Genomic DNA, 25,649 nt, shown 5'->3' with positions numbered 1-25,649 from the left:
ATGGAAAACGTGTAGAGAAATGTGTTATTTAAGGATTAGTTAGTAAATTATATATAATTCATACATTTATTTGTCATGTTAACATAGATAACTCTGATCAATATTGATAAAATTTGGATCGTTTTATAACGTCTAAAAATGAAAACTAAAAGGATATGCAAAATATAATATGGTATACAATTTGCAGCCCTAAACTGAGGGGGGGGGGATATATAGCTCAAACATGCACAGCAATTGTGACCGCACAACGCACCAAAAATAACGTGCGCACACCGTGCATACATCGTTCACACACCGTCCGCACATCGTCCACACATGGTGCGCAAAAAAGTGCGATTTAACAATCGTTCGCCCTGTTGTGCGCTTTTCTTCGCACATCTGTGCGATTTGGTACAATTTGTTGATCAATATTACGGAATGAAAACAATACGGAAGGCTCGTATGCAATAATGTACAGTGCATTATATTACTATAATTTCTCATCACAATAATAAAGATAATGCACAATTTTACAATGCGTGTTACACAATATTACAGTGACCGTTAGATTGTCAAGAATGGATTTAGCTCCTAGGTAACAGAACAGGTAAATAACAATTTGATGAGTGACCGGAGTTTTACCTGGCCTGCGCCTGACATATAGAGCTGATATGCGATATCGTATGACCGTTATGAAAACATAACTGGACGTTAAGTATTTGTTATTTGCATTCGTTTTAGTCTATAGCTCCCCTTCCAATACGGAAGGCTCGTATGCAATAATGTACATTGTATATATTACTATAATTTCTCATCACAATAATAAAGATAATGTACAATTTTACAATGCGTGTTACACAATATTTCAGTGACCGTTAGATTGTCAAGAATGGGTTTAGCTCCTAGGTAACAGAACAGGTAAATAGCAATTTGATGAGTGACCGGAGTTTTACCTGGCCTGCGCCTGACATATAGAGCTGATATGCGATATCGTATGGCCGTTATGAAAACATCACTGGACGTTAAGTATTTGTTATTTGCATTCGTTTTAGTCTATAGCTCCCCTTCGCCTGGTTGTCACACCTTGGCGAGTTACGTTAGTGCCCCGGGCGGGGGATAACTAAGATCCAGGTACAGGAACACAGTGGCTATGTTTACCTGTATTGCCGACACTGTGATGTATATTTACATGTGTCGATTTAGGTTGTTTAAAGAACACCGAGAACACCACTTCTAAATTGAAGAAAGTATAGACAGAAAGATAAGCTTATATATGTAGCTGGGAATATAGAAGCATACTGAATAATCAAGTATATGCCTTTAAACACATGCACAAAACCGTATATAGATATTAAGGCATTCCTCAATTTACACCAGCCACGATTGTTATCGCACAACGCTCGTCCATCGTCCGCACAAATGTGCGCAAGCAATGATCGTCATTTTTTTATTGTTCGCACTTCGTGCACATATCGTTCACACACCGTGCATACATCAATTGCACACCGCACATCGTATAACGTTGTGCGATCCCACAACTGTAAAAAGAGTACACAACAGAATTTAGGTCCGATTATGATTTGGTGATGGTAAATTTCCCGATCATCAAAAGGAAAAATTATTACATTATATTGAGGTAAAATTGCGTTGGGAAATAAGAGGATTATTAACTTATGTTTATGCAAGACATGCATACAGTACAAAGTTATTCTATATGAGATAGCTTTGTTTTGTTTAATAATATGTTCCTGAAATGTCACTATGAAAATATATAAAGTTAGTTTTGATTTTGCAATGGACAGACTGTGAGGATAGATTCTTCGGATCGTCCTGTGATGACTGCTCTGCCGGTTGTACCAATCGTGTCTGTGACAAAATATCCGGATATTGTAGTCGTAAGTATTAAAAGAAGAGCACCTGATCTACTCACTGATGACTTATATTTCATTATATTTCATAACCTATTTTCTTAAGTTTAGATGGATGATCCAATTGTCAATGAAATCAGATTGTGATTATGGTTGTTTATTTTCGTATTCTTTGTTAGTTTATATTGCAATAAAGAAAAGCATTCAGCTGTTTAAGAGAGTATATACGATTTATATCACTATCGCTGTAACCGGATTATTGTTAATGTTAAAAATAATTCATGCGTAGATAAAAAAAATAAATAATTAAAAGCCCATTTATGAACTACAGTTAATCAAAGATTATTTGGACACCCTTTTTCTATATGAACACTACATATATGTGCAATATGCTCTATAAATACATTAGAGAGAAAAAGTGACCTGATTTATCCAAATGCATGTCGTAAGATGCGTCTAATGTGGAGCCCTTTCCATGATCCATGACTGCTTTGGGCGCGATTCATGGATATTTAAAGGTTTACAAACAACCGATGATTTGTTATAATTCTTTGCTATCTTTCATATAAATTTGCACTCAATACTATTGTTTTACTTTGTTACAATATTATCAAGCTCTAGGACAATAACTTCAATAAGATTAATCAGTTTGGAAATATGTGATATCAAACTTTTATTTTGTCGAGTGACATAAACATATACAATTTCCCTCACATCGTTGTACAGGTAAACAATTCAACTCTCTCACTCAGTAATAGCTTAACAAAGGATTTAGTCGGTCTTGAAACGTTACAACGCGTTTAATACGTACATTGTTTGTGTAAAAGTATTTGGTATCATATAGGACGATTATAAAAGATGTGAAAAATTGGCCAGAAAGTAACATATTTGTGTACTTTCAGCTTGCTTCAACGGCTTCTATGGGGTTAAGTGTGATCGGCTATGTTTCTCAAATTGTGAAAACAACACATGCACACAAAATGAAGGGAAATGTACAGGTATGGTGACTTTTTTATTGAAAGTTTAGCAGAAAACAAATGTTTGATGTAATTGTAAGACATTACTACAAATCGAATCAGAGGTATTTAGATTTTCGTTTTATATGCTCAAAGTAATGATTTATTTTTTATTTTTGAGACACATTTCATAGGCTTGACTTAATTTCTAAATGTACTTGAAGACAGATACGATACAATTGTATTTTTATACGGAGACATATACTTGTAAAATGTTATTTATGTTATATTAAAGCCTGCATTTCTTGTTAATCTAGTTTGAACATATACCTAATCTATCTTTTATTTTTGTTTAAGTAACATAAAAGATGCATGTATTAAGTCTCAAATGACTGCTTCTGTTTTGTTTTATTTAAGCATGCAAACCTGGATATTTTGGTGATATCTGCAACACAAGCTGCCCGTCCAATTGTAAAGGGGATATATGTCATCAGACCAGTGGGCTATGTACAGGTATGGTGATATGTAAGGTTATTGACGAAGATTCAGAAATAAAATAAAATAATTATAAAGGTAGGGTCAACCATAATAAATGTTTAACATTACCGTCGGCCCACGCATGGAAATTCAAAACAAGATGCTAAAAAATGTAAATGGACACACAGCAGAAAAACAGTATGACATTTAAACACATGCCGATAGTATTGCGCATTTTTTTTTTACAAAAAACATGGTCGTTAAATATCAGGTTCGATTATGATATAGTGATGGTATATTTCCCGATCATTAAAATAAAAAACCCCATCAATTTGAGGTATTATTACGTTTAAAAAAACAAGAGGATACCTAATATGTATATGTTTGACATGCATACAATACATGGTTGTTCTATATATGATATGTTCGTTGAAATGTCAATATGGAACTAAATAGAGTTCAGTTTCATTTTGCCAGACTGTAAGGATGGGTTCTTCGGAAAGTTCTGTGATGTCTGCTCTGTTGGTTGTACCAATCATGTCTGTGACAAAGTATCCGGATATTGTAGTCGTAAGTATTTAAAAAAAGAGCTCCAGATCTACGCACTGATGACTAATATTTCAATATATCTCAAAATATATTTTCCTGAGTTAAAACGGATGCTTCAGTTGTCAATGAAATCATATTGTCAGTATATGGTTGTGTATTTTCGTATTTGTCACTAGTTTAAATTGCAATAAAGAAAAACATTCAAATGTTTGAGAATATATAAGGTATATAGCAATATACTTCAGTCCATTAAAGCTTATTTAGACATCCTCTATACCATCAAAACCTCCAACTTTCAGTTCATATGGAACAATAATTAATTAAAATACCAGCGGCAAACTGCCGTTTTCTGGCTGCTTTGTGAATAAATGTATAAAGTTTAAAAATGCCACCCATTACTATTTAAGTTTCAAAAACAAATTATAGTGGAAATGGACGTACTCACACTCCATGTCTTCTTTTTAGCTCTGTTTCCTTAATTCATGGTTAGGGATGGCTCTCTAACTTTGAACGATAACATGCCTTGTTAGTATTACATTGAGGGGTGGGTAGATTAACATATTCTAAAATCGAAAGGGTTAAAAAAAATGAACCGAATTTTTTCAATAACTCTCCTATATAAATTAACATTATTTTTGAATAGAAATGCATGTTGAAATCATTCATCAGGAATGTGCTGGTTTAACGTTTCTTCAATTTGCACACTGCATTTATGTGCGTCATACTCTAAAACCCCTAGCATCTTTCAGATAAGTATACCTAGAACATATATATATAGATTATGGAAATGGTCAACCTAAATAGATGAGAGAAAAAGTTACATGATTTATCGAAATGTCTCTCGTAAGATGCGTTTAATGTTGAGCCCTTTTTATGATGCATGACTGTTTTTAGCGCAATTCATGGATATTTTAAGGTTTCGAGAGTAAATTTTGTGTTCAAATTTAACAGATATTTTTTTTATAATTCGTTTTAATCTTTCTCATCAATTTGCATTCCAATACTCGTATTTTATCTTTTATAAAATACTACCAAATTATAGAACAATAATAGAAACAATATCAAGAAACTATGGTTCCTATAACCCACTTTGCTTATAATTACCCTGCCCTTCTCCGCTCTGCATCCGTATTCACACCTGCCGATTTCCATACCCCTACCATCGTCACCAAAAACAATCATTTACTTACGCTTACAATGTAAGTACAATCTTTACAATATTTTGGTATTTATTAGTTCCCCATGAGCATTTCTAACGATTGAAATTAAAAACCGAAGTTACGGCTCCACATATTTGTGTACTTTTAGCTTGCTTGAACGGCTTCTATGGGATGAAGTGTGATGAGTTATGTTCTGCTAGTAGTGAAAATAGCACATGCACACAATACGAGGGACAATGTACAGGGTTGAAGCTTGCGTTTTCTTGTAATTCTTGTTTGAATATATACCAAATATAATATTTGTTTAATGTAAAGTGAACGATTTATTTATTTAGTCTCAAATGACTGCCTCTGTTGTTATTTAAGCATGCAGACTTGGATATTTTGGTGGTACCTGCAACACCAGCTGCCCGTCCAATTGCAAAGGGGATACATGTAATCAAACCAGTGGGTTATGTACAGGTATGGTGATATGTAAGGTCATTGACAGAAGTAAAATCATATACTCATATTTTCCCTATTTATAAGTTTGAAACGTGCAATGGTCGGTTACACATACAATAACATTATTTCTAAAAATTAGGGTATGTATCCTTTATTGCATTGACTACTGTAACATCTAGCTTTTGCTGCATTAAGTATCCGTTTTAAGTGTGAATAACGATACATTTGGGACATTTAATGGTGATCATACATGGTGTAGAATCATAACGAAACGTTCTTAACGAAAGCCATCACCAATATCTCAATAGAATTGTCAGTCCTTTAATCCCGTATTTTTTTTAACAAGATACATTTTTTTTGAGACGGCTGTTATGTGTTCAGAAAAATATCATTATGATCTTGCGTATAGATATTCTCAGTTTATTTATCGTTGAAACGTGACTGCATGAGATAATGCTTGGTAACGTGTGGAACATTGCTCTTTAGCATAGTTAAACAGATAGAGTGAGTAGTTTTCGAAGTTAGAAATTTGATATCATACGTCAAGAGGTTACTTTAAATGTACATTATTAACACACAATTTAAATAGATAAAAAAGGATGTATTTTATTACACAGTCTACAGCAAGGCAAATATAATTGCTATAATAACAAAAATGTGTGAATATTGCTGCAACGAGACATTAAAACATGTGTTTGTTTAATTGCGTTTATAATTTGGACCTGTGTTTTATGGCATTGACTATAAGCAGACTTGTCCGGCACACTGTCGATACTCGCTTTGTGCCAGAAGTAGCGGTATTGTTCAGGTACAATGATGCTCAAAAACAGAGTCAGCATTTCCATTTGCTGATCACGTTTGTGGTAATAGATAAGTGTATTTTTAGCACGTTTAATGTGTTAACACTTTCACTTTCGATCGGTTATGATGAAACATGGTCTCTGTGGTTAAACAATTGACATATTTATGGTTGGGGCCAAGGAGATGCTAAGGTCCCTTACTATTTCTAATTTTGCAAAAGAAAATTATGTAAGTGCATTATGGCATTGGAAATTATATCTTATGCATCATTTGTGACAACATGGTCCGTTTAGGGGACGACTTCTATTATGGACCCCATTACAATACAAAGTTGTTAAATTTTACAATTTTTAATATATATTTTGTGTATCTAAAGGCAAAACAGACTGAATAACTCATTGATATTTCTGGAAGTTTGAGTGGGATTTTCCGGTGCAATTTTTAATATTAATTGTTATGATCAATGGCCGGATATGCAGTCAACCGTGGGGATCAGTGAACTTTATTTAAATTGGAATAGAAGAACGTTAGCCCATTTGATTTGGTATTAGGTGTTATGCACAGAAGGAGTCGTTTGTGTAAATATGAAATATTTGTATTGTAGCATGTGGCCCTGGTTTCTTTGGACAACATTGTAACATGTCATGTTCTGGTCATTGTAACAATGATGAATGCCAACAGAACAACGGTACAGTTGACATATCAATAACGTACAGATCATTTTGTCAAAGTATCTATGGCTGAGCTATTCATCATGCATATAAAAGATAGTTTAATGTGTCGGATTCAAATTACGTACTATTATTGAAAAAAAAGACAATGAATCATTTACATTTTGATTCATTCCGCCATGTACACATGAAGTTTGGCTTCGTCAATCATAATCAAAATGTTACATCTGAAGAATCTTTATCGTTTAACATTTTATATTTAACTTCAAAAGATAATTTCTAAAAAACACACAAATCTTATCATTTCCTTTTTTTTTTTTTGCAATACCACTACTTTTATTTGAATTATTAGCTTGTACGAGTGGATATTTTGGACCTTACTGTGAAGAGAAATGTGGACAGTGTAGTGCTGTATCATGTAGAAGGTCTGACGGGCTATGCTCATGTATGAATTCGAGTTAATCATGCTTGACTGGATTTATAAATGTGCTTGAAGATAAATACGATACAATTGTATTTTTTCTGAAGAGAGATTCTTGTAAAATCTTATTTGTGCTATATTCAAGCCTGCGTTTCTTGTCAGTCTAGTTTGAAATTAAACGTCATCTATTTTTGTTTTTTGTAATGTAAAGTGAACGATGTATGTATTAAATCTCAGATGACTGCTAATGTTTTTTTTATTATTTTAGCATGCAAACCTAGATATTATGGTGATACCTGCACCATTAGCTGCCCTTCCAATTGTAAAGGGAATACATGTAATCAAACCAGTGGTTTATGTACAGGTATGTTGACATGTCATGGTACAGACGACGATACACTAGTAAAATCATACAATCATAAGTTTCCCCTTTCAGTACTTTGAATCGTCAAATGGTCAGTTAAACAAAAACAGGATTTTATTCTCAAAAATCCGACTCTCTGTTCTTTAGTGTAAGGGTTACTGTTAGGTCAATGCTTTGCTGTATTCAGCATACCTTTTGCGTATGTATACGGATAGCCGTTTGGGACGTTTTCTTTTGAAAATAAGATAAAACAAAGGCGAGGAAAGCTCCGATAATTTCAGCTATTTTAGCAGAAGGTGCATTAATCATCAGGCATTTAATAGTGAACATAATGGTGTACAATCACAACGACACGTTGTTACATTTTTCACGAAAACCATCACTGACATCTCAATAGCGTTGTTAGTCCTTGAAACCAAGTGATACAAGCACAATCCCAGGAACTATTAATACATGGGCTATGCACAGTACCTGTCAAAATGAACCAATCAAAACCTAACGCTGATATGGCAGAGCAAAAACGTATTCGACATTCACTGCTCGGTTTAGTTATCGTCGATAAATGAATGCATGCGATAGTATTTAACAGCGTAGACAATTAAGATTTAGAAACGTGGAATGCGTTTCGGTATAATAAAACAGGTAGAGTAAGTTAGTTTGAGAAATAGCAAGTTTCTGATTTCATTCGACTAAATCTGCATTTTGGAACAAAATTATGCCTCGGTTTACCAAATACTTGATATAATACGTCAAAAGGACCCTTAAGATATATATAATAAACACACCAATCAATAAATCACATCACAAAAGAAAAACGTATTTTATTACAGAGCCTGCAGCAACGCATACATTATTGCTAAATGAAAATATATTTAAAAAAATTGATGCTGAGAGACATTAAAATAATATCAATCAGCATACAACTTTGTAAAATTTGTATCAGTTATAACACCTATCGGTGTTTCAGATAAATTTAAAGTAGGAGGGACTTTATGGTCATGTGGGCATCTTTTTTCAGTAGTTTATGTAAATTAAATATTTGATTGTATACGCAGCCGAAAACGACCTCTGTAAATCAAACAAAGTGAAATTAGAAACTATTTTCTTGAAAAAGTACGCCTATCAAATCAAATTTACTGATTCAAGTAACTACTTCGTTAATACTATACCAGTTTACTCGTGTCGTTTAGTTTCAAATGTACCACAAGAATACTAAAAAATAAAATTCCAACAAATCACCTCCCTTGCATGTACATCATGTAGGAACATATCCTAGTTTGGTAAAAGGGATATGTGATTTGGACCTTAGCTCCCCTGTAGAGACCTGATCACATATTTAAACCCGTACCCTGGGTCTGTACCATTATTTAAAAAAAAAAAAAAAAAAAAAAACCGGGGCAAAATTTGAAATCATTAGATCGACATTAAGCGCTAAGTAACATTTAAACGAAGCCAATATAGTGTTGCCGTGTGTGAGGGTCGTATTCGATATTGCTTGATTCTCAATCTTAAGATAGACAAACGTTTACTAGTTCAAGCTAACAATGTATTTGAAGACAACGAGCAAGTATTCATATTGAAATCATAATTTTGTTGAAAACATATCATATCCATGTGCACATAATTACTTGGTCTTATTCTCCTCGAAACTATCCAGGGTACCCATCTAAATATTTCCTTTTTATCATACATGTCATTGCTTCATTGCTTTCAACATCAAAATACCGTTTTGTTCAAAACGTTTGTGTCGCCTCTTTTTATATTTTGAAACCTACCAATCAATGTAGCATGTACAGTACCGGCTATTCAGGATTATTGATGATATCTGAGTATACTTTTACTTGTAGTGTGTGTAGCCGGATTCTATGGCAGCAAATGTTTGAAGTCGTGTGGCAATTGTCAAGGTGTGAGTTGTGACAAGGGCTATGGAGACTGTACGACAGGGTGTACAGATGGATGGACTGGAAACAAATGTGACAACAAGGGTAATATTCATATGATATCCTTACAATGAATATATTTGTGACTTTATCCTTTCAAAACTATGTCCAAAAGTAATCTCCTCAGTATTTATTATTCATTAGATTTGATTTCAACCAAATATGTATAATATAATGAAAAAAAAAATCACTCCAATCCTAAAAATTAAAGGAGGGACATGAAACAGAAAATAACAACTAATGAAAAATGCATGACAATTCAACTTTGTTTTATGCTGTAGTGGTAATCATAACGAATGGGGACTCCGCAGTGGGGATAGGCATCGGATCCGGAGTGGTTATACTGGCTCTGGTCATAGTGATAATTGTACTGGTCAGACGTCTGACGATGAAGCGCAGTGATATCACAGGGCCTTCTCATATGACAGATATATCATTGTCGAAAACTGCGAAAGAGCTCAAAAAACAGCAAGGTAAACATCTACTGAATTTGTACATTTGCATACGATTTTTTTAACGTTCAAAGCGAATGTTTGCAACATTAGGGTTTACAATGTAAAAAAAACACAAGTTTCCAATTGAATTGGTTTCTGAAAAGGAAACGCGATACCTTGAATGCACATTGTTCCCACTTTTAAACAAACTTCAAACGTTGTTAGCATATCTCAACCTTACGACATACATGTTTTAGCTCATGTTAATAGTACCAGACAGAAATTCAATTAATATTTTTGGTGCATTTTTCAGATAATACCTACGACGAAATAGCAACTTACAACAAAGAACAAACCATTGCGCAGATTTCACACAATGAGGCAACTTATGAACAGCTTGGACGCAGGGAGGTGGAAATTCCACATATATACGAAACAACAGATGTTGACAAGAAAACATAGGAAAATGGTTCCTGAAAGCTGCACAGTTTCATCCTTGAACTCAACGTACCCATGTTCCTGTAACTAAATTACCCTCATATAAAATTTGTTTGATTAACTCGTGTCATAACTAAACAGAATAGTACGTAGGTGATGAACATCGACAGTGCTGTGGATTATTTTTGTTCAGTTGTCAATTCTTGTGTGATGTTTACATTGCCACAATATCTGAATGTCACTTTTGTGAACCAAAGCATGTATCGTGTATGCACTCATTATTAAGGTAAATTATATGTTCATATTGAATTAATATATCGTTGTTCTGTACAGAAGTTCATATATTTTGTATAAAGTTATTATTTATCGCAGTTAACCATCTCAGTCACTCTATACAATTTGTCTTTTTTTTTTGATCCAATAAGGTGTTTTAGTGGATGAATGTTTTGGGGGAATAAGTATAAGTAGCTTTAAGCAAATTTTCAAGCAGTGTTAGATAACCACACATTTGACATATGGTTGACAAGTAATACGGTTGAGAATTTATAGGAAGCATATACAATGCACCGAATACAAATATATCTTTAACTTTATGGTTTGATTAAACACAAAGGTGCATGTCTAAGCTTTTGGTTTTTGATTTTGTGCAGTGTCAGACAAGAGTCGAAAGGTTATCGACTATATTCCGAAATATGCATTTATATAGACAGTGAGTTATGTGTTGAACAATATCAATATGTTTCGGTCTAAAAGAGATTTCTTAGAATTGAATTATACACTAAGTAGGTTTTCGGCTGCCTTTTTTAATCGTTTGTTTTTTTCGAGAAGTATTTAACCATCACGAAAACTCAGCTATTCGCTTCAGAATAATTGAAACAAAATATCTATAATTTAATCCGACAGGTTTATTCAGGTATATTTGTCACTTGCTGTGCACCATTGTATGAAGATGTGCAAGTTCCAAAAATGTGATTCAATGCAGTTTAGCAGAACCTACATCACATAGCATTACGTTTACTTCAAATATATCATTAATACTCAAGGAATGCTGTTTTAGACAGCTTTCACTGTGTTACATATGTGTATATACATTGTATGTATTTGTGTTTCCTCAAAATCATCGTGTAATATAAGAACAGTTTTGTTTGTTTGTTAAGAGTGTTTTTGTTAATTGTTGTTAATGCAAAAGATGACGTATTTATTTTTCTCTCGCATGTCATTTTCATGTACACGTTCAGGTTTTTATTTCATTATCTTAGTAAGTGTGAGAAATATCAAAACTTGACTTGTACACGTACGAATTATTCTCTGATTATTAATTAAAACCATTGACCACAAACATATGAGGTCCATTAAATATTAATTTATCGTCAATAATTATTTTGTATTTTGTCGTAACATAACATTTACGATAAAAGAAATAGCAATGATAAGTCGAAGATCTTGTATACCACTTTACCACGACCTAGTTCGTAGGTCGTCTCAAAGCGGTACACATATATTATCCATAGTTATTGGGCCGTTGCAGCCAGCCAATATCTTTCTCAACTCTCTGGGGAGCACACAGGCGGTGCTGCAATTTCGGTGCTCATAACTAGCACTCAACGATTCTAGCACTGCCCAACCACGTACTCATTTACAGCTGAGTGGACTAAAACAAGCGAAGTAAATTATCTTGCTCAAAGATACAACACAGTGCCGTGCCGTGACTTGAACCTGCAATCTTTCGGTCACAAGTCCGGCGTCCTACAACTAGACTACCGTGCCACCTGTACGGTGCTATTTGCCATTCCCTATACGTTAAAACATATCGGTCGTTTTAAATGTTATATCTTAGTGATCTGTACCTACATGTTGGTTAATCTAGTGATATTCAATAGTTGATATACATAACAATGAATGATTACATACTCACTAATAAATACGTGTTTTTTTTTGTATATGCGATACGACACAATTGCCCCAACCCATATCAGCCCTCGCCGTATCACACCCCAAAACCCGTATCAGCCCCCGCCGTATCACACCCCTAAACCCGTATCAGCCCGCAAAACCCATATCACACCCTTTTTGGAAAAAAACGTTTTTCAATATTTCAAAAAAAAAAATAAAAATCATAAGATAGTAGTTTTTATTACTAAGTATGTAATAAACAGAATAAAACACGCCTTTTTCCATATCACACCCAGTATCAACCCTCGACCAATATCAGGTTGATCAAAAGGTTTGGAAAGTAGATCAATAGTATATGTGTTAAGGGTTATCGCACACACTGCTAAAAGCTGCACATATGCATTGGAAGTTGTTTTTTTCCAGTATGCCCTCATTTTTGATAAAACACGATCTTTGTCGTAGATTTTGACGTTAAGATATTTTGGAATTACAATGATTATCCATTGTAACACTAGATCTCTCATGTCGACTTGTGTCTAGAAAAGGATTTTTGCTAGTTTTACTAGAGAGATTAAATGAGAGAACACAATTCACATATCTCCATGTCTTAATGATGTAATAACATTTCTATTATCATCTGAAGATTTCCTAGAAGGTTTTACGTTTGACTGATTATCATGAATACATGACAGAACAATACAATAAAAAAACAATATCAAAACAGAGTGTATTCGTTTTTACTTTTGTATATAAGTCGTCGTGTTTTAGAGTTAGGAAAACAAATAAGCTTATAGTCTTATGTTTTAATAAAGTAATTGTCATATAGATAGTTACTATTCCTGTACGATTAGCAAACCTTAATTGTCATCATGGAAAAAAATAAAATAATGTATGTGATATATCTTAATCTTAAATGTTTGATCGTCATCCATCGTTTCAGACGACACTTGCGTATTGTCCCCTGCATCAGTTGGTCCTTGCTGCGGTGTCTGCTGATTATGGGGTATTGGAAAAACTATGAATGCTTCTGCTCTTTCTATGTATGATATGACATGAGTTGACTAACATTCCTCCGCATCGACAAGTATAAGCCAAATCAAAGTATTTTGAAATTCTCCAAGGCAGAACTAGATGGTGAACAATATTTATAAGAAACATCTTTGATGTTCATATCGCAAAATCCCCAATAATATTTTGATGGCGAGCATAACATTTGCTAGCTGTCCTAATCAAGCTGCATCTTTCGAACCTTTATTGTACATTTGTCCATCAGCGTCCATGAGGGCACACTAAACAGACTCGTCGGTTACGAGATATACCTGGCTAATACACATGACTGGAAATCAGGAAAAATGTGCTACATGGACAACACAGTTACCTTAGCGTTCATGTCTGCGACAAAGTACATCCAGTCTGACCATCTACACTGTCCGTCGAGTAAAAGCAAAATAAAGATATTCGAATGATGTCGTGCTGGAACTATGTGAGGTACAAGTACTCATATCTATCACAAAACTGATCTATAAATGTCATTACATTGTAACCTAGCATCGCATATATTGAATAATTTATAATTTTGAGTGATGATTTTATAAGAACTTTTCAAATCAATGTTTTAAGTAATTCTTATTTAATATGTTGATATTATTTGGAGCAAGATGCACTATCACATCAAGTGAGTCAACGAGAGATAAACACCAGAAAGAAGGGACGAGATATAAAAAAAAAAGTGGAACATGTGCATGTGGGAATCTGGCCCGGTAAATGTGAACAATCTCAATTTCCTACGGAATGCCCTCATTAGTCGCCTTATGAAGTGTTCACGATGGGCGAACGATATAAAGCTGGACGATCATTGCTTGCGCACATATGTGCGCACGATGGACGGACGTTGTGCGATAACAATCGTGGTTGGTGTAAATTGAGGAATGCCTTAACAATTTATACGGATTCGTGTTTAAACATATAAACTTGATGTTTACGTATGTTTCTATATTCTAGCAACATCTATAAACTTATTTTTCTGTCTTTACATTCTTATATTTAGAAATTGTGTTTTCTGTGTTTTTAAACAAACTTAATCGACACAAGTAAAATTACAACACAAACCCGTATACAGGTAAACATAACCACTTTGTACATGTACCTGGACCGTAGTTTTCTCACCGCCATTTACGTAACTTGTCGGGTAAGGCCGGGTGTGTGAAAATCCAGGTAAGGGGAGATATAGGCAAACTAATGCAAATAACAAGTACTATTCATTACGGTCTAACGGTATCTCATATCAGCTCTGTGTGTCAGGCACTGGTCAGGTAAAACTCCCGACACTCATTAAATTGTTATTAACCTGTTCTGTTACCTTGGAGCCAAACCCATTCTTGACAGCCTAACGGTCACTGTAATAATGTGTAACAAGCATTGTGAAATTGTATAATCTTGATTATTGTGATGAGAAATTACAGATATATACACAGTGTACTTTATCGCATACAAGCCTTCCGTATTTTTGTCATTCCGTAATTCTGATCTACAAATGATACCAAATCGCACAGTTGTGCGGAGAGAAGCGCACAACGGGGCGAACGATTGCTAAATCACACAGCTCGGCGCACCATGCGTGGACGATGTGCGGACGGTGTGTGAACGATGTATGCACGGTGTGCGCACGCTATTTTTGATGCGTTGTGCGGTCCCACAACTGTTTCACCGAAGGTTATTTGTCAAGAGACAATTACTATTAAAGACAGTATACCTTTAATTTCACTTGCACATATTGTATTAAAAGTAAGCCATAGGTCGATACATTTTATTTACACATCTTATAGACCAAAGTAACCCAAATGTCAATATTTAGGTCACCAAACGTCAAAGATCAATTTGATCAGTCAAATCAAGTAAGATGATACATGTTAGACTTGTAGATTTTACAACAAAGGACAATTTATGTATTGGTTACAAATGGTCAAAGGTCAATCTAATCACACTTTTAGTAATAGGAATATCCATATGAAATACTAAAAATAATGAAACCAATTGTCAATATATTTCCCCTAAGGAGAGTTTTAAAATGCCCGTGACATTAAACTGGTAGCCGTGCTTATCAGCTGCACCGTGTGCACTGGTGTATGTGTGAAATACGCATACATTTAAGCCTGACCTTTTCAGGTATTTAATTGAACTTGTAATGGAAGTTACCAAGGTAGGGGTATGCACGTAGTCGCTTTTCACAATAGGCAAACAAGATAAACATTCTTAACTGACAGATATGGTATCTGCTAAGATGTCAGGCCTCATGCAATACAAACGCGTTATACCGAACAAAATCGAGACAGAAGTATTGCCAGAAATAAGCTGAACATATATTGTATATGACTAGGAAGGGTACAAAGCTGAAATACCTTACACACACATCCCTTTCCAACATTACCTATTTTAGTGTATGCATACAGTTCCATTTTAAAGAACCATGTATTTTGTAGTATTCATATGAGGACACAGCGCGTGATATCCCCACCGACATGTGATTACGGAAGTCAAGCTATATGTATCGAATGTGCAACACTCAGCTGTTAAGAGGATATGTGCGATACATGATCATTGGTTCAATTGACGACTAGTTTATATTTTTAAACTAGATAAGCTTTGATAAAAAGAAAGAAAGAGGCATGTTTCATTTATATATATATATATATATATATAAAGGAATAATCTTCATAACAAATATTAACACTGGGTTTCTTTACTAAACATATCAGTTATGGCCAACGTGTGCATTAGATAATCCGTTTCGAGTGTCGTAATTGCGTTATACCACAACAATATGATGAATATATTTTCACTACTACAGTAGAACCCCATTTCTTCCATCGGATTAAGAGTTACGGATGCGCCATATTCTAAGATGTCAACATAAAATATGAAGTTGTCGCAATAAAGTTTTCGTTTTGTCGATATATTATCACATTTCCCAAGATAACTTTGACTAAATATTTATCACGTAGGTAGGTAACTCGGCTTTTTATCCTGTTATGCTATGTTTGATATCAACTTGCCACTTGTTGATGTGTTTTATACATAGTTAACAAATTATTTTTTTCCGAGAGAAATTAGCATGTGTTGTAGTAGTGCTAATTAGGACAATGTGCCTCGTTTTGGGTTTCGTATGTGGGTTACATAGCAGGGATAAGGACACACGGATACATGTAGGTGATTGCTATATAGGGGTCAACCGGATCAAGAGAGGTTTAAAGACACACTTTTCGATCTGAAAATATAATAAATTTCAATTTTGATTTAAAAAATAATAATGATGAATTAACTTTCTTGTCAACGAAACCCGTCGCTTAATGATCATAANAAGACACACTTTTCGATCTGAAAATATAATAAATTTCAATTTTGATTTAAATAATAATAATGATGAATTAACTTTCTTGTCAACGAAACCCGTCGCTTAATGATCATAATGTACCTTATGCCTACGACCTATTCAGTCTTTGTCAGAAGAACAGATTGTTTAGACATGTGCACAGGCAAAATAACAAGATAACAAATACTGACAAAACACAACCTTATCGAATGGCTGTGCAATTTGATAGATTAGTAAATAAAACTATTTACTTCCTCATTGGATAGTTGTGGGCTTGCGATATAGCAGACACAAAGCATCCGTCTTATACGATACGTAGTATATGTAGAATGGAGGTGTGTAAACTCTGGCTGATGGCGGATCTGTGTATCTTCTCAACTTTAATGATTGTCAACACATCAGGTAGGATTGGATGTACATTTTCTGTTTATCCTTCATTCTGATAGTAAACCTATACGTCACGTTGATTTAGATCTACATATCATAGCAAAAGCTTTAAGTGTTTAACCATAGGAAATATTGCTTGTATACAGGATAAGGGTAAATCTTTATCTTGTACCTAAGGTGCATGTTTCATACTTCCGCCTTGCAAAGTTGCTCTGACATAGTGTTACACGATAAGCATTTATTCAAGGATATAAAATTGTAGAAACAGCCAATACACAATATACTAGCTATGATTCAAATATGGTCTAACAATGGTGATGTGTCACTACTGTTCTTTCTATTGTATTAACATTGGTAGGGCGATTGATATGATTACCAACACTTTTAGCAAGCCAATGGTAATACACCATTAGTCGTTCATAATCGGTATGAACCTAACTCACCTTATATATATATATACGCTAGCCGAGGGGCTTATTGTCTTTATATCTTAGTAGTATGCTATTATATCTAAAAAGAATAACGTAACGTAATATGTGTGTTTTGTGTTTTAACGTGTGTAATTTGACGACTTCAAAATGTCTACTTTGTTGGATTAACATCCTTGTTTCATATATCTCATGAGTAATAACGATAGTATGATCCAATATGGACACTGGATCCGAACAAGCAAATGATGGCTGGATGTATATTACTTAACTATATATGTGGGCAAAGAAGACATAACGGCATGACAGACAAAAATATGTTTTCAATTATTCAGTGCGATCCGCCCTTATTTAAAGACAGAAACATGAACATTTACATATCACAAAATATAACAGAGATCAACAGTCACTTTGAGGCAGTCATACAACACAAATATATTAATAAAAGTTCAGTAGTTACTAAGATGAAATATTTTGTTAAATTGCATACAGTTGTGTGACCGCACAACGCACCAAAAATTCCGTGCGCACACCGTGCATACATCGTTCACACACCGTCCGCACATCGTCCACACATGGTGCGCACAACTGGGCGATTTAACAATCGTTCGCCCCGTTGTGCGCTTCTCCCCGCACAACAGTGCGATTTGGTACAATTTGTTGATCAATATTACGGAATGAAAAAAAATACGGAAGGCTCGTATGCAATAATGTACATTGTATTTATTATTGGAATTTCTCATCACAATAATTAAGATTATGTACAATTTTACCATGCATGTAACAGTATTACAGTGACCATTAGAATGTAAAGAATGAATTTGGCTACTATTTAGGTAACAGAACAGGTAAATAACAATTTGATGAGTGACCGGAGTTTTACCTGGCCTGTGCCTGACGGGTAGAGCTGATATGTGATACCGTATACCGTTATGAAAACACAACTGGACCTTAAGTATTTGTTATTTGCATTCGTTTTAATCAAAAGCCCCCCCCCTTCCTCTTCACCTGGTTTTCACACCTTGTCGAGTTACGTAAGTGTCCCGGACGGTGGAAAACTACCGTCCAGATACAAAGTGGCTATGTTTGACTGTGTTGCCGAGACTGTGTTGTTATTTTTACACGTATCGATTAAGGTTGTTTAAAAAACACCGAAAACGCCATTTCTAAATTTAAGAAAGTTTCGATAGAAATATAAGCTTGTAGATGAAGCTAGAGTAGGAAAACATACAAATGTACTAAAAAATCAAGTGTATATGTCTAAACAACAAACCGTATAAAGCCATTCCTCAATTTACCCCAGCCACGAATGTTATCGCACAACGTTCGTCGATCGTCCGCACAAATGTGCGCAAGCAACGATCGTCCAAATTTGTATTGTTCGTACTTCGTGCACACATAGTTCACACACCGTGCACACATCGTGCGCACATCGTGTAACGTTGTGCGATCCCACAACTGTACATGTACATATTGTAATATCTCCTCGGTAATCTTGAAACAGAAAGCTAATTATTGTACAAAATTTATCTTGAATGGACATTGTCGGCACACATTCAATTAAGTTCTCATTTTTTTCTTTTACTTACTTATACCATGAACACATTATGATTTACAACCATGAACTAATAACGTTTTGATTATCCTGTTACGGTTAAATTATCCCAAATTTCCCATATCTTACCTCAGTTTGCTACCTAGATGAGTGGAAATGCCCCCGTGTGCCATTTTTTTTCTCTCTCGCAGTATTCTTCACGCCGTGATACACGAACAACTTCGGCTATAATTCTTTTCACAATTTTTATTATCATTTTTTTCTATTTATTTACTTGATATCACGTCTTCAAGATGATTATTTAACCACTGATATATTACGGTTACAAGCATATTTCGTTATTGATTACTGTTATTTTTCGCTTATATTTTTTAAATCGATATCCATAAGTAACATGGACATTTTATCATGAATTTTTAAAATGTAGACGAAATCCGGTTAATGAAATCTGACATTACATCACCCGGTCAAATAATAACTATCCCAGTTCTGTTTTTTTTCTATTTTTTTATTGTTATATTTGTACATAAATATATATCAATATATGAGTTGTAAGGCTGTCTATGTTGTTTGTAATGCTGTATATCAATTCGAAATTCTGACTAATGAATCTTCAGTCCAACAGGTTGTTACTCCACACCAGAGGTATGCATAACACTGTTGTATATATATCCTGAATTAATTCGTGCTTATTAACGACGGACTGTTGTGTGTACTGTAATACTGGTTTTGTAATCCTCAAGTGCTCTGACTCGGCTGGTTTTCTGTGTATACTTAAAACACACGACACCGGTCGATATATGTGTATGTACTTTTGTCCGTGTACCTATGGATAGAAGATGTGACAAAGTCAATCCATCTTATGACAATTTGATTGAGGAATGTTATTGATAATAATAACCAACAATGATTCCTTCCTTTACATATGCTTTGATGTGATATAGCAGCAGTTTATAACTGAGTCTTAAGAATACAGAAAAAAAAACATATCTGAAATTTATTTCTGTGTTTCTAAGAATTGTTCTTTTACTCTACATCAATTAATATGATGGGCCAAGGACAATGTTATTTCAATGAATGTTTACTAAATGTAAACAACACTCTAACATTTCGGTTTCATTGACTGAAACCTACCTTTTTCTAGATATTGACACATTCATTTAATCAACATGAATCCGGGATTTGCTTTGCATAACATTTGCATTGATTTCACAGATGATGCGTTCCTTTAGGATAGACGTCTTATACACACTAGTTATTAGGGTTTTTCGCCAAATGGTGGAAATGCCTATCATTTTTGATGTTTCTGATTTTCTTATTATTATTATTACATCAGTTTTTGGCCACCTACTCTTTTGTTGTTGGTAGCAGGTTTAAGATGTGTTTAAACACTTTTAGATGTGTTGTATATCATTGACAGAAGGTGTGCACTACATTACTGAAGTAACATTTTAAATTGGTTCAGAATCCAATATGGCCGCCATGACTTCAAAACTATTGATTATGCAGTATTCCTGCATTTATATCATTTGTAGATAATGATCGGGGCCCATTGTGTTCTCATTACATGTGAATAGAATTTGTCACAATTTTTTTCATCTTTTGAATTTTTCGGTTTGCAATAGGGTTTGAGAAAAAATAATGAAATAAATTACCTTTCAAGATCACATTGGTCAAATGGTTAAAACAAATCATTTGTGTAATCCATACTATAACTAAATCGTTTTTAGGCATTTACATTATGTTTTAATATTATTTAGAGAACGCCAGCGCACACATTTTCCCGGGTAATATTTTGTGTGAAGATCAAATTTCTATTTTCGATAGGGGTCACACTTCAAATGTGCTAATTCAAGGTACAACATCTTTGAAAACCTTCACCTCAAGTTCTAATAGGTTTAGGTGGTTGGCTATAAAAGTTCAGAAAGAGGCCTAGGTAAGGATAGTTTGCAAGAAGCATTCTGGAATTCAGGGTTTTAACATGGACTTAATAAATTACCTTTTTTTACATTAAATATGACGATAACAGTTACTGCAGATATTTCTTTTCTTTTCTTTTTTATTTTTTTTTTACAATTTTTGTATTGCTTCATATTAACCTAAAACAAAGCTCCTTCCAGTATTATGATTAACATTATCCTCTTCTTCAAAGAGTGAAGAGGCCGTAAAGATGTGAATAGGCTTGTGATAAGAGACCAAGTCAATCCTAATGACGTCAAATTGTTACTACGATGTAATAATTACTCGTTTTAAAGTATTATTATTCGGCAATGTCACAACAAGACCACGGTATCATGGCATTCCCCGGTTCGGTTAGGTTTGTTTGTGTTTTACGTCCTATTAACAGCTATGGTCATGTAATGACCTGGTATGGGTTGATGGTGGAGGAAAGCCGGTATTCCGGGAGAAAAACACCGACATGTGGTCAGTTCCTGGCAACTGGCCAACGTAGGTCTCGAAACCGCGACCAAGTGGTGGAGGGGAAACAAATGAAAAATCCTTAATTCCTGAGGTTTCGCATCAGTCGCCTGTTACAGAACATGCAGTCGGTAACAACAAGCATTTCTCTTTTTTTCTAAATCACCGACCTGCAGGGATGTTAGAAAACAATAAAAGTGTAAAATGTTTCACTGTAGATTGCACGATCCGCATTTTTCTCGAGCGAATTTTACACTGCGCGGATTGTAATTTCCTGGCAAAAATGCTAAATAACCTTGCGTGAACTCAAAGCTGTAAAAAATATATAAGTTTTAGCTATAGTGGAGAATCTTGTTTATCAAATTTAGATGACGGTTATCAGCAAAAACAACGATTTGGTGGCTTTCAAGTATACCAGTCGAACACGTCGGATTGGGTGAACGGTTACCTTTGCCATAAAGACACAACACCAACGGCGGTTGAATTGTCATTGTCTCCCAATATCCCATGTACAGGCAGCGTCCAGTACCTGACGATATACAGCAACAGATCGTCAGGAGGTCTAGAGTGGTACTCTAAAACTGCTTTTCTAGAGCTTTGCGAGGTAGAAGTGTACGGTATGTTTATTTAACATTACGAAATTGCGTTATTCTTGTGTGTATTTGATTCTATTTGTGTTAACACAAATCGATAATATTGACCTTTGAAATTATTGAAAGAATATGGAACTTTCAGAACTCGTGTTCAAGGTCAAGATAAACATTCCTGAATATCACTATGTTATTTCCTAGACTTCGCGAGTTGGCGCATTATTTTGTTTTGTTTTGCATTGATAAAGTAAGCAATATTCTTGTGCATCATTATAAGGTTGCAGTAGAGGTTACATAAGGAGGGATTTGAACAACGAAAGTATCTATCCAGCGAAAGGGTAATTGGAACTGGTTAACTATGTTTTAGCATGTTTTTAATGTAAACATATGTGTTTATGACACAAACTCGTATGCTCATATATTTCAGGTTGTCCACTTGGGAAATATGGTGATGGTAATTGTGATTCAGATTGTGATGTAGGGTGTGGCAATAGACTGTGTGATCCAGTGACCGGAAAATGTGCATGTAATTATATATATCCTAAGATAGTAATACTCAGTTGGACAAAACATACAATATGTCATTTGCCTGTTGAACGAGAAAAAACAAATAAGTTTATCATTCATTTTTTTATTAACGAGAACCATTGTGATAAACGTAATTTAAGTATAAGAAAAAAGTGTAGATCGTCACCATAACCTCATTCAAACTGTGGTTTTTGCTTTGGTGTCGTATAAGCTTCCGGTACAGTAATAATATATGGATATGTCCTATCATGATAACTTTATTATAACATTTACATTATAACATTATATTATTTTCCCATTCGAGTGAATCAAAATATGATAAACAGTCTTCAATTTACATTTCTACGTATTATATATATCCCCTATAGAATGTTAAAATCTGTGTGAACAATGCGTCTAATAAATATATACACAGTGTACATGTTTCATTTAATTTTAAGACTGTGCTGATGGATACTTTCGGCCTGGATCTTTATGCATAGAATGCCCCTCAAACTGTTATGCTAACGCATGCAATGTAGAATCCGGTGTTTGTTCCGGTAAGTGATTCGTTTTATTTCAGTTAAAGTCACCAGTCATATGAAATTCATTTTTTTTTTTTTATATTTTGTGTTTATACACATTCTTGTTATAAATTATATTGCATTTGATTAGGGAACGAACACAATTTTAATTTTATAATGATACGACTTCTAAAATATTTTTTGCAAATATAATTATATTAATCAACTTAATGATATAATGTTTTGATAACATTATTTTATTATAAATTTATAACATTCGGTTTACAATACACCATTTATCTTGCTTAGTGTTAATTCGAAATATACATGTATCGAGCACCATTGAGTACAATCACATTCTCAGCAACAATAAATGATCTAAAACCTAGATAAGGAAAATGTAGCTTCTTACCATTTTTTTCCAATTCTGATTTGTTCTTTGTGATTTTCCATGAAAGCGTGTGCTCCCGGGTATTATGGCAGCCATTGTAATCAGACCTGTCCGTTCAACTGTAAAGACATCCGATGTATGCAAAGCAATGGAGAGTGTGAAGGTATGTATCAGTGTAAAATATGAAAAACGTGTATAGAATTGTTTAATATTAGGATTAGTTAGGACATTATTAATTATTCATATATTGTAATTGTAATGTTAACATAGACAATTCAGATCAATTTTGACAAATACACTATTTTAATTTGTTGATGACGTCTAATAAATGAAAATCAAAAGGATATGCAAATTATAATCATTGGGTAGATTTACAGCGCTACAACTGAGGAAAAAAATATATAGCTCACAGCAATTGTCGATTTCGTAGGTTTTCGGTAAAATTAACTTAATCTCTGCAAATCAAGATCGGTAATCTAGAACGTGAAAAAATATGTAGAAAGAAAAATAATGTGACATAACAACACATTCCGGTGGTAGTGCGCAAAAATCGTCACAATATGATTGTTAAATACTGTATCAGATTTAATTATGATTGGGTGTTGGTATATTTCCCGATCATCACAATGGAAATTAAATTATATCAAATTGAGGTAACATTGCGCTGAAGAACTAGATGATGCATACTATCAGTTTAACATGCATGCAGTACATGGTTGTTCCATATTATAGATTTGATTTGTATATTAATATGCTGGTCAAATGTCAATATGAAACTGAATAAAGTTGTTTTTTTCATTTTGCAATGACCAGACTGAGGATGGATTCTTCGGATTGTCCTGTGATAACTGCTCTGTTGGTTGTATCAATCTTTCTTGTGACAACATATACGGAAATCGTAGTCGTAAGTATGTAACAAAGAGCACCAGATCTACTCACTGATGAGTTATATTTCAATACATTTCATTATCTATGTTCCTGAGTTAACAATTGGTGCTTCAATTGTCAATCAACTCATATTGTCAGTATATATATATATATTTAATTTCGTATTCAACATGAGATTAAATTGTAAGCAAGAAAAACGTTCAACTTTTTTAGAAGTGTATAGGATATATAACACTGCCGCTGTTATTTCTTCAAATGTCAAAAATATAGACATTAGAGGGTCTATAACAAACAGCAATGAGAAATATCAAGACTATATTTTGCTGCAAAATAGCACTCTCTCGAAATAGACAAACTCACATGTTATGTTTCTTTCAAACCTTAGTCAGTGATGACTCTCTAACTTTTAAAGATAGCATTAACATGCTTTAGNATCTATGGGTTTGTTTTCTAACTGAACAGTATTGTCGTATTCAATATTTCACAAAAAGAAATGTATAACGATATGTATACTCAAAGTTATGTGGTTGAATTATTTATATAATTTGATATGTTTAACTAGATTTTGAATTACCTGAGGATAGACACAAGACTATTGTCTCTTTATTTCAGGGGAGTTTTATGTAAAGTATATTATATATGTTATGTTCTAGCTTGTGTCTCTTTTAGTAAAGTCTAGGTTGAACAAGTCACGTATCTATCCTTTTTGCAAAGTTAACGATGTATGTATTTAACCTCAAATGACTGCCTATGTTTTTTCTTTATGAAAGCATGCATACCTGGATATTATGGTGATATCTGCAACACAAGCTGCCCGTCCAATTGCAAAGGGGATATATGTAATCAGACCAGTGGGTTATGTACAGGTATGGTGATATGTCATGGTACAGACGAAGATACAATAGTAAAATAATATCATTATAAGTTTCTCGTTTATTAGTTTGAGTCCTTAAATGGGTCATTAAACTAAACGAGGATTTTATACTATCGCGAAAGTTACTGTTACATCAAAGCCTTGCTGCATTAAGCATACGTTTTGAGTTATGTATACGAATAGCCGCTTGGGACGTTTTCTTTCGAAAATATGATAAAACAAAGCCGATGAAATTTTTCAATGATCTTCTCGGCTTTTTTAGTGGAATATTCATTATTCTTCAAGCATTTGACGACATCTCAATAGCGTTGTTGGTCCTTAAA

General features: G+C 34.1%; 3 protein-coding genes across 3 annotated transcripts in view; all 3 read left to right on the top strand.

Moving 5' to 3' along the window:
- The first annotated feature begins 868 nt into the window (after positions 1 to 868).
- Positions 869 to 10,795, top strand: LOC110460418 (multiple epidermal growth factor-like domains protein 10). The gene is made up of 10 exons (XM_021513297.1): positions 869 to 872; positions 1,782 to 1,874; positions 2,750 to 2,845; positions 3,221 to 3,316; positions 3,758 to 3,850; positions 5,356 to 5,451; positions 7,595 to 7,690; positions 9,538 to 9,675; positions 9,912 to 10,103; positions 10,378 to 10,795. Exons 1-10 carry the CDS (start codon positions 869 to 871, stop codon positions 10,524 to 10,526), a joined length of 1,053 nt encoding a protein of 350 aa, XP_021368972.1. The 3' UTR covers positions 10,527 to 10,795.
- A 6,251-nt stretch (positions 10,796 to 17,046) lies between these two features.
- Positions 17,047 to 24,411, top strand: LOC110460419 (multiple epidermal growth factor-like domains protein 11). The gene is made up of 6 exons (XM_021513298.1): positions 17,047 to 17,166; positions 21,921 to 22,169; positions 22,570 to 22,668; positions 23,111 to 23,209; positions 23,632 to 23,727; positions 24,378 to 24,411. The coding sequence occupies exons 1-6, from the start codon at positions 17,094 to 17,096 to the stop codon at positions 24,380 to 24,382; spliced, it is 621 nt and encodes a 206-aa protein (XP_021368973.1). The 5' UTR covers positions 17,047 to 17,093; the 3' UTR covers positions 24,383 to 24,411.
- Positions 24,384 to 25,649, top strand: part of LOC110460417 (multiple epidermal growth factor-like domains protein 6) — a gene marked incomplete at its 5' end in the record, with an annotated part of 24,310 nt that continues 23,044 nt past the window's right edge. The window contains 2 exons of the mRNA XM_021513296.1: positions 24,384 to 24,468; positions 25,223 to 25,318. Of these exons, the coding sequence (XP_021368971.1) occupies positions 24,384 to 24,468; positions 25,223 to 25,318 (181 nt within the window). The remainder of the gene's footprint in view (positions 24,469 to 25,222; positions 25,319 to 25,649) is intronic.

Source organism: Mizuhopecten yessoensis, unplaced genomic scaffold, assembly GCF_002113885.1.
Source record: "Mizuhopecten yessoensis strain PY_sf001 unplaced genomic scaffold, ASM211388v2 scaffold10393, whole genome shotgun sequence".
In the NCBI taxonomy this organism is placed as follows: domain Eukaryota; kingdom Metazoa; phylum Mollusca; class Bivalvia; order Pectinida; family Pectinidae; genus Mizuhopecten; species Mizuhopecten yessoensis.
The sequence above is the reverse complement of the archived record's forward strand: the minus strand, read 5'-3'. Positions and strand labels throughout refer to the sequence as shown.

Coding starts and splice junctions, on each gene's coding strand:
- LOC110460418 (XM_021513297.1), top strand. Junction 3,851..5,355: donor AGTATCCGGATATTGTAGTC/GTAAGTATTTAA, acceptor TTGTTATTTAAG/CATGCAGACTTGGATATTTT. Junction 5,452..7,594: donor AACCAGTGGGTTATGTACAG/GTATGGTGATAT, acceptor TTATTATTTTAG/CATGCAAACCTAGATATTAT.
- LOC110460419 (XM_021513298.1), top strand. CDS start 17,094: ATGGAGGTGTGTAAACTCTGGCTGATGGCGGATCTGTGTATCTTCTCA. Junction 17,167..21,920: donor AATGATTGTCAACACATCAG/GTAGGATTGGAT, acceptor TATCAAATTTAG/ATGACGGTTATCAGCAAAAA. Junction 22,669..23,110: donor AGTGACCGGAAAATGTGCAT/GTAATTATATAT, acceptor TTTAATTTTAAG/ACTGTGCTGATGGATACTTT.